At 48.0% G+C, this 13,189-nt stretch overlaps 1 protein-coding gene across 1 annotated transcript in view; it reads right to left on the bottom strand.

The window, feature by feature from the left end:
• Positions 1–6,392: 6,392 nt before the first annotated feature.
• Positions 6,393–13,189, bottom strand: part of DCAF12 (DDB1 and CUL4 associated factor 12) — a 45,636-nt gene continuing 38,839 nt past the window's right edge. The window contains exon 9 of the mRNA XM_088442393.1: positions 6,393–7,567. Coding sequence (XP_088298519.1) covers positions 7,409–7,567 — 159 coding nt within the window. The 3' untranslated portion in view covers positions 6,393–7,408. The remainder of the gene's footprint in view (positions 7,568–13,189) is intronic.

The raw sequence follows: 13,189 nt of genomic DNA, 5'->3' as shown, positions 1-13,189 counted from the left end.
TTAGTAGCTCTCTGGTTTGTGTTTGTAATGAGCAAGCTTCCTATTAGCACAGGCTAACAAGATGGCAGAGAGAAGTGTCGCCAGTATTTGATTAATTACAATTTGGATTTGTTCTATTGCCAATGAACGGTTACCATTCTTATTTATTACCAGTTACTTATATAGCGCACACATATTCCGTAGCACTGTACAGAGACTATGTGGCCATTCACATCAGCCTCTTCCCCAGTGGCGCTTACACTCTGTATTGCCTAACACACGTACACACACTTCTTTGACTGTTTTGTCAGGAGCCAATTAACCTGCCAGTATATTTTTGGGATGTGGGAGGAAACCAGAGCGCTGTTATGTCTGTGGTGGGAAATTAACAAATGATCTGATGAAAAAAAAAATTAAATAAAAATTCAAGTGAAGCCATCTAGAATAAACGAACTTCTAACATAGGGCCCCATTTACAAACGAAGGGGAATACCAGCGGGAATTTTCCTTTAGTATCACTGTGATACAAACGAAAATTCCACTGGTATTTAGTAATACTTACCCCTCCGGCGAGGTCCCGCGAAGTCCAGCGGAATCCTCGTCCTCAGCGAGGTCCTCTCCTGGGCTGCTGGCAGCTTAACGCTGCCAGCGACGGGGCTCCAGGGTCATGCGCGACGGTCCGTCTGCGCATGTGCATAACAGGGAGACCCGGCAGTGCTTGGAAGGCTTCGCTGAAGCCGGAAAGGCACCGCCGGGTCTCCATTGCCGGCAATGGGGCTCGCAACGCTCCAGTCATCTTTTAGATGCCGAGAGCGATGCGGAACAAACAGCGGTAATCTTAGATTACCGCTGTTTACTAAATACAGCAAGAAGGTATAACCCCTTTAGCGAGCGCTAAAGGGGTTATACTTCGTTTGTAAATGGGGCCCTTAGAAACATCCAGACAAAACAAGAACATCTCATTGCTCCAAGACCTGAAGGTCAAATTCGAGAAACGCACTACTATAATGGCACGGATTAAAAAATAAAATAATCACTGGATGCTAAAAAGAGGCTTCTTGCTTCTTATAAGGCAAACTTGATAGGAAAATGTATGAAACAGTGTTAGGATTGGGCCTAGCACAAGTGATATAGCACAGTCAGCTCCCCTCTATGTTAAAAAAAAAAAAAAAAAAGGGATCGATGAAATGGCCATGGATATCGATCACCACCAGATTGGTTCCCCCTGTAAGAAATAGTGACCTTTCCATGCATATTGAGAAGTCAGACTTAAGAGAAGGCAGCACTGTCACTAGCATAACATTACTAACCAATAATACGCACTCTGCTCCAGTATTCAGTGTTGTACTGTATATAGTGTGCATGTGTCATACTTGCCGGCCAAGTCGGCACTGCAGGGGGCAGGGTTTGGCAGTCAGGGGGTGGAGGAGGCAGGTCTGGGGGCGTGGCAATGCGATCATGTAACCATTGCAGCCCCAGCACCTGCTATGCAATGACGAGATCACCTACATTGTGGAGCAGGGAACATAGCCACACTGGCGCAATTCAATGAGAATTGTACAACCACCTGTGCCAGTGGGCAGCTGCAGCTGGATTGCCCCAGCCGCTGGGAGACTTGTCCACATTTCCGGGTGGCCGGGAGCACTCCATCTGACCTACATCTCCATACAGGGAGGATGCTCTCCAGCTTCCCTACGTCTCCATACAGGGAGGATGCTCTCCATCTGACCTACGTCTCCATACAGGGAGGATGCCCTCCATCTGACCTACGTCTCCATACAGGGAGGATGCCCTCCATCTGACCTACGTCTCCATACAGGGAGGATGCCCTCCATCTGACCTACGTCTCCATACAGGGAGGATGCCCTCCATCTGACCTACGTCTCCATACAGGGAGGATGCCCTCCAGCTTCCCTACGTCTCCATACAGGGAGGATGCCCTCCAGCTTCCCTACGTCTCCATACAGGGAGGATGCCCTCCAGCTTCCCTACGTCTCCATACAGGGAGGATGCCCTCCAGCTTCCCTACGTCTCCATACAGGGAGGATGCCCTCCAGCTTCCCTACGTCTCCATACAGGGAGGATGCCCTCCAGCTTCCCTACGTCTCCATACAGGGAGGATGCCCTCCAGCTTCCCTACGTCTCCATACAGGGAGGATGCCCTCCAGCTTCCCTACGTCTCCATACAGGGAGGATGCCCTCCAGCTTCCCTACGTCTCCATACAGGGAGGATGCCCTCCATCTTCCCTACGTCTCCATACAGGGAGGATGCCCTCCATCTTCCCTACGTCTCCATATAGGGAGGATGCTCTCCATCTTAACTATGCCTCCATACAGTGAGGTTACTCTCCATCTTAACTATGTCTCCATACAGTGAGGTTACTCATTAGCATTACTGCCTCACAGCACTGAAGTCGTGGGTTCGATCCCTACTACGGACCTAACCGTGTGGAGTTTCTATATTCTCCCTGTGCTTGCATGGGTTTCCCCCGTGTACTCCGGTTGCCTCCCACACTTCAAAAATATACTGATGGTTTAATTTTTGTTGGGAGCCAATTAACCTTAGTTTGTATATGTGTGCGTATACATATGATAGGGAATATAGATTGTAAGCTCCACTGGGGCAGGGACTGATGTGAATGGCCAAATATTATCTGTAATGCGTTGCGGAATATGTGTGCGCTATATACATAACTGGGAATAATAATCTTACCTATGTTGCTATAGTGAGACCTTCCATCTTCCCTATGTCTAACTGCTGGAATTATTGGCTCACCGCACAGGATTCCAGCACATACGACGTAGTACCATGCCACTATGCAGAGAATAAAGTAAAAGACTATCAGAATGCTTTGAAGAAAGTAGAACACCAACTATAATAAGCTAGAAGGGATACAAAAATAGGATTTTGATACTTACCAATAAATACCTTTCTCCAATTCCACAGGGGATACTGGAGCATAGACAGTGTGGTATAGACGGGGATATAGTAGAGCTGGCACTTTAAATAATTTAGAAGTGTGACTGACTCCTCACCCTCTATGCCCCATCAGCCCCAGTTAAGAAACTGGAGACGGAGGACAACAGGAAGATGAGGAGAATGTCGTCCAGAAAATGGGGAAAAAAAAAAAGAGACTGAACACATGCAGTCACACAACAATACAATGCAGAGGAACTGCACATTAACTAGACAATAATGAACCAAACAAGATGGCAGGTAAGCAGCTGGGTGGGTGTCCAGTGTACCCTGTGGAATCGGAGAAAGGGATTTAAAGTACCAAAATCCTATTCTCTCCTTCATCCACTAGGGGACACCGGAGCACAGACAACAGGGACGTCCCAAAGCTAACCTTCCGGGTGGGAAGCGCTGAGAAACCAGCCGACCCAGCGGTCAACCTAACAGGGACCGCCACACACTGATGGCATGGCAAGGTTTTAAAAAACAAGAGCTGAGGAGCAAGTTCCGTAGAGCACAGGACAGAATCAGGACTCCGCCCAGGACAGCCGTAGAATCTACAAACCCCCAGCCTAAGCCGAAGGAACAGGAGAATGGCGCCCCTAGTCGCCAACAGAGGAAGAGCTTCCTCAGAAAACACTAATATTATCTGAAACAGACCAGCCCTGACCTTGGAAACAGAGCGCACCATCAAGAGTTGTTAGGAGAAGGGAAACAACTCAAGAACAAGCTCGAGAAAACCTTCTCAGACAACAGAATCCTAACACTGCCGGGCAGTAAAGATTATATAGATACATACACCCACTTATACATTATACACACACACACACACACACACACACACACACACACACCTGTACCGGTCCCAGAATACTCTAGCAACAAAATTTATATATTAAGGCCATAGCCAACTACAAAATAGTCAGCCGCGATCGTTCTTGCGGTCCATAGCGAGTTCTAACCAGCGGAAGCGTTAGATCTTAGGAAGTCCCCAATGAGTTGAGATTCCACAGGGCAGAAGCGAAGGCTGACCAAAAGAGATCAGAGACTACAACATCTTGCAGAGGCTCACAAAAGCAGGATAACCCATACTGAAAGCAGAGAGATAAAATGGCAACCTGAACCCTTCAGCGAGCCCAGGCGAAAACATGTCCACCTCTCCTGGAAGAAATAACCAAACTCCCGGTAGCAGCCAAACGACAGACAACTTCTAAAAGTGATATAATTGTGAAGACGGAACAGCTTCCTAATGATCGCTTCAGAAGAGCTAGCCTACAGGCAAGAGACACCATCCTCATATAGGAAAGCACCCAACTCAGGGAGGCTAGAACACCAGGAAGGCTTTCATGAAGGTGCCTAGATAAGACAAAGTCTGTTTCTAGAAGGCCGTGGACTGACCGGAACAAACTAGCCTAGATACTCAATGATAAGTATAGGCACCTGTTCTCAAGAAAGAACCTCAGGGTGGATAGTCATCCTTAAAAACATAACAAGGTCTCCTGCTTGGTAGTCCAGACTGTAGCAGAACCACAACAGAGTCCAGCATAATAGCGTCACTGTCTAGTCCAACCTAAGATGAATCAGGAAAGAGCCTCAAAGCAAGCATCAGCCCGTTACCCGAGAGTATTCCCTTAGGGAGATATATATGCCACGATACTTCGGGAGGCCTTGTTACACTAACACTTTGTTGTCAAGTGCTCATTGGTTAAGGAGACAGAGTCACAGAATGACATTAAAATAGTGGTTACAAAAGAATCAAATATAAGTGAACAGCAGAACCTGCTCCACCAAGTTCACACTTCATGTCCGCCAAAATCATGCAAGCCGAGCCTGACCATGCGAAACTTCATGGAGGGTGGCTCACGGGCCTGCCGAAACAGCAACTGAAACTGCAGTCTGTTGTTAATTAAACCAAATAAGCTCTGAGAGAGGATGTTTAAATAGGAACTTACATGGGGGATACTGCATTAGAGACTTGTCGCAGATCTAGTTCAGCAGGATAAGTCAATTCTTTGGCGTACACTGGAATGCATCCTGAAAGGTGTACCGTTAGAGATACAGAAGGCGTGTAAGCTAGGATATTAGTGATCGCAGCCAAGGGAGAAATAGACCTGTAGTCATTATAAACCCAGTGAGGGTAATATGAAAAGGTTAGCCACAGAATGGGCCTTCGATATGGTACTATTAAAGGTCTATATCTTCGTAAGAGAGAGTTAGCCCTCGTGAAGCAGCCTACGAGCTTATCTCGCGCTCTGAAGAGAACTACCTTTCTTCCATCTGGCAGAAAAGGTGAATTATATCATGATTCCTGTCAGAGAATGACTGTCCCTTAAAGATGGAGGCATAACCCTCCCAGCAGGAGTGACAAAAGAGGGATACGACTTTTCAGAAGACTGGAACTGGAACAGCGGCTGCAAACTAGGTGTTGAAAACTCAGCCAACGATGGTCCCTATCCGTGACGACATCTCTGGTAATGAAGGTAGGGTGATGTAAACACCACCAGAGAATGCAGACAACGTATATATCTCCGGAAGGGAGGAATAAGCTATGTTGTAACTACGGACGCACACGCCAAGAAAAATCTAAGGCTCTAGAGCCAACTGGTCTGTACAGGAACCAAATACGTTCAAATGACTGCAAGGACAGCGGCTGTGTTGAAAATATAACATATGCAATCCTTTCCTACTCACATCTCTGACTGTCTCCATTCACACTCCCACCAACTTCGCTCCACACATACATGCCTTCTCTCCTGCCAACTGATTACTTCCTCCCACTCCCGCCTCCTAAATTTTGCCTGTTCTGTTCCCTACCTCCCGAACTCTCTCCCTCTCAGTCACAAAATTTGAAACGGACTCTCAAGACCAACTTTGTTACCAAAGCCACCCAGCTCTCATCCTAACCTACTGATCCTAACCCACTGCCAACTGTCTACCCCATCTGTGTCACTCCTGTAGGTCTGCCCCGCCCATTTAGAACGTAAACTCTCACGAGCAGGGCCCTCTACCCTCATGTGCTTTTCCATCTCTTACTTATACTATAATATATTCCATACTCCCTACAACGACACCCAACCCTTAGTTGCCATTACCCTGTTGCTTATTTGGATACTTTGACCGCTGTTGCAGCAATGTTTATAAACCACATCCTTGTCCTGCGATGTTTTGTACTGTAAGTCACTGTTTTCTATATACTTTATAAGGCGTTGTGGAACCCTCGTGGCGCCATATAAAGGATAATAAATTAAATGGTGCCGAGACATAGCTGAGGGGTCAGTTGCCTAGCACCGAGCACCCTCCAACAACGTTTCCCAGTCGCTCCTCACTCGGCTCTTTATTGTAGACTAATTGTCTGTTCTATATATTCACAAAGGAAGACAATACTTATACCCAAACTACATACCTGTCACACGCACATTTGTATTGATGGGGAATAAAATACATACAGTTTAGCACATTCCTTTTACAATTTATTGATTTCATTCTCTCAATATACATTTTTTGTTTTTAGAATCCTTTACATTTAAAATAAAAAACAGATGATAAAATTGAACCTAATGAACAAAGATCCTTTTTAACAGTAATGTTAATGACATAGTTCTTCACTCCAAGTGATTTAAATGTTATGTACTTGACATACACACGCCATCACGCATACATACACACACATACATAATAATAATAATTACATACCCCCAGGTTTTCACAGAAAACCTGGACCATGCCACCAAAGGTTACATGTATCTGTCCACAGCTAATGACAGGTGCTGGCCTCTTTTCCAGTACAGCTGCAGTCCCCCTGAAGCGTAGAGTACACAGAAAAGGTCGCCGCAGCCCGCGTCTTCTGGCAGGAATGTGCGGTAATATTCATGATGTCCGGTTTATAGACCCAAGAGAGCCAGTGGCAAATACCGGTAAACATAGTATCTATTGCAGGACATGATTAATGGGATATACGACCAAGGTGCTTGAGTTCTACAACAGTAGTCCGGGTCTCTGGAATGGCAATTGCCGCTGACCTCCATGTTTCGCCCCTGGTGGCGAACTTCTTAGTGATTTGTAATGCAGGAAGAGCGAGAGACTGCAGCTTTAGGGAGGAGGGAATCCTGAACGACGACAGCGTGTGGAAAATGTCAAATCTGGAGAGAGTAAAATTAACTTCTTAGAAGAGAAGTTATAATCACGTAAAAGCTCAAACTTTTTTTTTTGTTAAGATGCGGTTGGCCCTTAAGCACCTCTGAGTAAAGATCCTTCTTTTTCTTTTCTCCTTTCTTACAGATAAAACAGAAAACAAGGGAAAAAAAAAACAAAAACCTCAGCTTGTATAAACCACTGGCTGTAAGAGGGCCCGACGATGTACTACACACACACACACACACACACACACACACACACACACACACACACACACACACACACACACACCCTCTGGGAGGGAGGGGGTTAACTGCGGGCGCCCATCTCTCTGCGTTCCTAGCTCCAGAGGCCGGCGTAGTTTCCGTGGAGACCGGTGGGCAGAGGGCCGCCTGCTACAAACAGCTTTGTCCCGGATGAGTCGTAACAGTGGGTGTAAACAGCGTTGGGGCAGCAGTCGATGTCAGAAAAGTAGTTTCTCCACATATCGTTGTGATTCTGCGGGGAGGAGAAAGAGAACAGTTACCGCAGCGCCAATCACAACAGGACAGACAGGCTTCCGAATAATAATAATTGGTCAGAGTAGGGCACGACAATCCCCAGGAGTTAGACAGCTGGAGCCGGCGTAATGTTTAAGGACATCTCATTGTAACCCACAAAGCACAATTTACCATCTATCCCAATAAAGCCGTAAAAAACACAAATGAGAAATAATACACCCACCATGCCTAATATTGTGTAGGATCCCTGCGTGCAACCAAAACAGCTGTGAAAAGTCAGGACATGGACTCCCCAAGACCTATGAAGGTGTCCTGTGGTACCTGGCACAAAGACATTAGCAACAGATCCTGCGAGTCCTGTAAAGGTGTCCATCCAGTAGGAGACATGAAAACGACTGCACGATTACGACATTGCAGTCGTTTGTCAGTCTGTGATGAGCCTGCACTGAACGAGCAGTCGTTCAGTGCAGGCTCAATCAATCATCTCCTAACATGCTCAACATGACGTTATCGTCAGGTTGACCAGCATGTTTGCACGATGATAGATGTCTAAACAACCAGCGGGCACGAGCATCGCTGGTCGTTTTAGAATTTTTTTGCAAACGATTTGCAAGCGATTTATGAACGATTGTTATCGTTCAACTTAATCGTCTAGTGGATGGGCACCTTAAGATGCGAGTTGGGGCCTCCATTGCTCAGACTTGATTTCCAGCACGTCCCGCAGATGCTCGGATTGAGAGCTGGGGAGTTTGGAGGCCAAGTCAACTGTTTGTCATATTCCTCAAACCATTCATGAGCAAGGTTTGTAGTGTGTCAGGGTGCAGTATCTTGCTGACAGAGGCCGCTGCCATCAGGAATATCGCTGCCATGAAGGGCTGTACTTGGTCTACAACAATGTATCAAAGTAACGTCAGCATGAATGCCAGGGAGCCAAGGTTTCCCAGCAGAACATTGCCCAGATCAGCACGCTACCTCCACCAGCGTGCCATCTTCCCATAGTACTGTGCATTCCGATCCCAACTCTTCCCCAGTTAAATTACGCACAGGCGGTGGACAGGTGTCAGCACGGGCACTCTGACCGGTCTGCGGCTACGCAGCCCCATATACAGCAAGCTGTGATGCTCTGTGTGTTCTGACCCCTCTCTCTCATAGCAAGTATTTACATTTCCAGCAATTTGTGCTGTAGCAGCTCTTCTGTGGGATAAGGCAGGGGAGAGAAGTAATTTGCTTTTAAATAGTAAGAAAACTAAGGAGGTTGTGATAGACTTTAGGAGGTCTAGGAAATCACAATTTGGCCCTTGTCAAGTCACTTAGAGCTTGATTCAGAGTTGGGAATAACAAGAGATATGGTAAGAACTTACCTTTGTTATCTCTGTTTCTACGAAGTCCATAGGGTCCACAGGGTTGACCTTGGGGTATAGGTTGGGAACCAAATCCGGGCACCACGCAGTTAAAGCTTTTAGCTCCCAGGATGCACTTGGGTCCACTCTCCCTATAACCCCGCCCCCCAGCCAGAGGCACCTCAGATTGTAAGTAGCCAAAGGCCGGAGGAGGAGAGAAAAAGAGAGAGAAAACTGGAACACTCTAGAACCATACTCACAGAAAAGGAGACGGGAAGCCGGTGACCAGTAACACAGCCCATATGAAGCCAGGTGCGTCAGGGCGGGCGCCCTGTGGACCCTATGGACTTCGTAGAAACAGAGATAACAAAGGTAAGTTCTTACCATATCTCTTGTTTTCTACTTCAGGGTCCATAGGGGGTCCACAGGGTTGACCTTGGGGATGTCCCAAAGCAGTTCAACCAAGGGTGGGGACGCTCCTGTGCTGAGAGGAGAATCCGTTGCGAAAAAGGAAGCATCCTGAGAGGCAAAGGAAACCAATGCCTAGAACCTTAAAAAGGTATGGACAGAAGACCACGTGGACACCTAGTAAGGCAAAACAGCCGAGGCGCCACGACGAGCCGCCCACGAGGGTTACACGGCCCGAGAAAAAAACAAGCCTCAACGACAGAAATGCCCACCCATGGGTAGGCCCCTGAGGAAGACATACGAGGCCATCCAGTCAACATTTCATTATAGGCCGGCCATCGTTTCCTGTTAAAACCAGAAACCGCAGACCACCAATAAGGAGTCCGCTTACCATAAGGAACTTGAACGGATCACATAAAGCCAAAGAGGCCGGACCACAGTCCATGAGGCCACAACAGCCGAGAGGACTGGGAACTGAATGGCCATACCATAAGTTCCAGAATAATATGGAACCTAAAAACCACTTTAAGAAGAAACACAGGGCGAGAGCAACTCACACCCTGACATGATGCCCTCCAGAAGAGGGAGCCACATGAGAACGCTCCCCATGCAGACACTCTCCTGGTTGATTTAAACACCCTGAGAGAGAGAGAGAGAGAGCTTAAACAATAGACCATGTAATGGCTATCACAACCAGCGGTTCCATTGACTGTCCCCGGAGGGAACAAAGAACCACTACTAACTCCCCAGGAGTCCCTAGGGAGGACAAGTGGAGACATAATCCAGAAAACACTCCAAAGGATGAACTGGATACCAGAGCGGAGCAATTCCATATCTTAACCATACCGACAGTGTAGAGATCCGCACTGTCAGGAAGGCCAGGCCAAGGGTGAAACCCAAGCCAGCTGGAAGGAATGCCAGAATATCTGGAAATCCTGGACACCGGAGGATCGTATCGACAGGTACGATACCATAAGAATTATGTATGCCACAGTCCGTGGCAGATCCCAGCAAAGTCTGGCCTATCTGCTCTAAACATCTCAATGAAGACAGAGCCAGGGAAGCCCGAGGACCACAGTAGGGGCGCAGTTAAAGACAAGCGATCCAGATCCAGGGAAAAACAAGGACCCTGAGACAACAGGTCCAGATAGTGAAGCAGTAGGAACGGAGCATCGAGGAGGAGACTCCGAAAATCTTAGTACCAGTGATGTCTGGGACGACCTGGAGCCCCCAGAAGGAAAGCCCCTCCGTCTCGAATTAAACTTCCGAAGACCTCGAGGAAGAAGGGAGACCGGAGGACACAGGTACACAAAGTGGAAGGACCACTTCACTGACAAAGAGTCACTGAAGGTAGCTTCAGTACTCCTAGAGCTGGACTGTAACACCGGTAATGTGTGATCGAGTCAGAAGGCCATGGGGATCAATCCCCTCAGGGAGGCCCCCTCTGCTCACCAGGAGTTGAAACCTCTCTTGGAGAAGAGACTAGTCCCCGGGATGCACGCCGTGACGGCTGAGGAAGCCCGCTTCCCAATGGAGAGCTCCGGGAATAAACACCGCAGAGTTGGCCAGGAGAAGACCCTTGGACTATGTCAGAATGGGTGACATTCCTAACATTGCCACCCAACTACCAGTGTTGCCTAGATGGAAGCCACTGTTGTGACACTGTCGGACTGAACCTATTCAGGTTTACCGTGACAAATGGGTTAGGCCAGAGTGAAAGTCCAAGACAGCTTAAAGTATCAACAAGGTAAGTGGCAGGGCAGAAGCGACAGACGTCCAACTGCCCCGAAATGAATGCGGACCAGACACTGTCTTTAGCAAAGAACACCCCGGACGAGATGGCCATAGCCACCCGGACAGAGACCAACTCGCCTCCGTAGAAAGTATCATCGTTCGAACAGCGATCCGATGGAAAAAACTCGATCCATCTGGAGGGGAGTCAATTATGGCAAGGCCTGGAATGGAACTGAGCACATTCCACCCTACCAAAAGGTAGACACTCTGGTAGACCGCGCATCACAAAGAGTAATGACATATGTCGACTGCGTAGATATCCGCACACTCGAAGTTGAAGAGTGGAGATCTTGTCTTACGCCAGAAAAATTCTCAGATTCTGAGAATCCAGCAGTGCTCCCAGATGAAGAAAACCCTGTGAGGGATGCAGGGAGGACTTTTCTGTGACGAGAAGAAGCCCCGGTTATCCTGACCTGGCGGTAAAGTACCTTGGTGATCCTGCTAAAAGTAGGAGACCGTCCAGAGAAAGGAGCATTCGGATACACTGAACAGGTGAACTGTCAGAAAATCCATAAAGCTGGTAAACCCCGGTGGAGTTGAGGACAGCCCCAAAAGGCAGAGCCCGAAACTTACAAGTGTTGCTGTGGCACAGCAAACCTGAACCCATGCTGATGAGAGGGCTCTGTATGTACCCGTAGGTACGTATCCTGAATACTCGGATATACCATAAAATCCCCAGGTTCCAAACATCGGACGATGGAGCATGGACGATTCCACCTGAGTCAAGGCACCGTTGGAATCTGATTCAGGGATTTGAGACAGAGTATAGGCAAAGGAGGACCAGTCGGTCACCGCCCCAAAAAGAAAGTAGAACAACCAGTCCCTCACTGAGATAGTGAGGTTGGCCGAAATAGCTCTGCTTACCACAAAGACTGTATAGCTTTCTGGGATTGTAAGGCCCTGATCAGTTCTGAAGAAGGGCCCGTGTAACAATGCCTGTGAAGAGGCTGCATGAGCAATGAGAGGCCGTTGAGAATCAGTACCTCACTCTGGAAATTCCCCAGATGTAGACCTGTCCCGTCAGGCTGAGGGTATATCCTCAGGTGTAGAAACAGGGTCGTCCGGAAGTCCAGGACTGCTCGGTACTGGATATGGTGGCCCCCGTGGAGGCCGACAGCCTAGGAAAAAACAGGCCTTTAGGCTGACCCTGAGGACAAAAAGACTTAACAGAGTTAGTCCGAATGTAGTGGGAGTAGCTAAAGACGGTATCTCCCCATTAGTGATACTGCCAATGATGCAACGATCTTGTCAAGGTCAGGACCAAACAAGAACTTCCCCCTGGAAGGAGTGTGCACCTCTGCTTTCCCATAACGCAGCCATAGGGTACTGCGGCGGATACAGACGCCGCCGAAACCCTGAAAGTTAGAAGACCGGCATCCCATGAGGTAATCCCACATATGACCACTGCATATTTTGTGAGCGGCAAAAAGATATTTGAACCTCAGACGTGTTGGAGGGGAAAAACGTCACAAAAGCATCACCATGCGATGGCCATGGTAGGACGGGCAACAGGCCCTGAAAACGAGTACATTGATTTCAGGCAAAGTTACCACCTACGGATCCGTAAAATTCGTCCAGGCCGGGATGGGAGGCGTATTAATGCCTGTAACCCGATGATTAACATACAAATCCATCCCAGAAGGGGATTTCCATTACTTGTGAGGACCCTCAGGGAATGGGACACAGGAGGCCTTTGTGACTCCTCGTATCTGGCGACAGCCAGACTCCCGCTATGAGATCCACCCGCTGGGCAGAAAACGGGAGATGTATGATACTGGTGCAGGATCGACATTCTCTATATCCAGAATGAGCCTGGCTACCAGCCCCAAAGCAGGGATAATAATACTTGAGATCGGCTCCCCCCCATGTGAGAGGGAAAGAGCCGAATATACCATCCAGTTCACGGCAGAGCCACTGGTCAGTAACCACAGGGCGTATATCACGCCAATTAGTATTTCGTATAAAACGACATCCACCAGGGTGGCCGTTGTGGTAATCCCTGCAAGGGGAATGACAGACCGATGTGGTATCGGAGGTAATTCATGTACTGTGAAAAACCCCGGCAGGGAGCGATAGTC

Source organism: Taudactylus pleione, unplaced genomic scaffold (genome assembly GCF_031769625.1).
Source record: "Taudactylus pleione unplaced genomic scaffold, aTauple2 ptg000311l, whole genome shotgun sequence".
Lineage (NCBI taxonomy): Eukaryota > Metazoa > Chordata > Amphibia > Anura > Myobatrachidae > Taudactylus > Taudactylus pleione.
The sequence above is the reverse complement of the archived record's forward strand: the minus strand, read 5'-3'. Positions and strand labels throughout refer to the sequence as shown.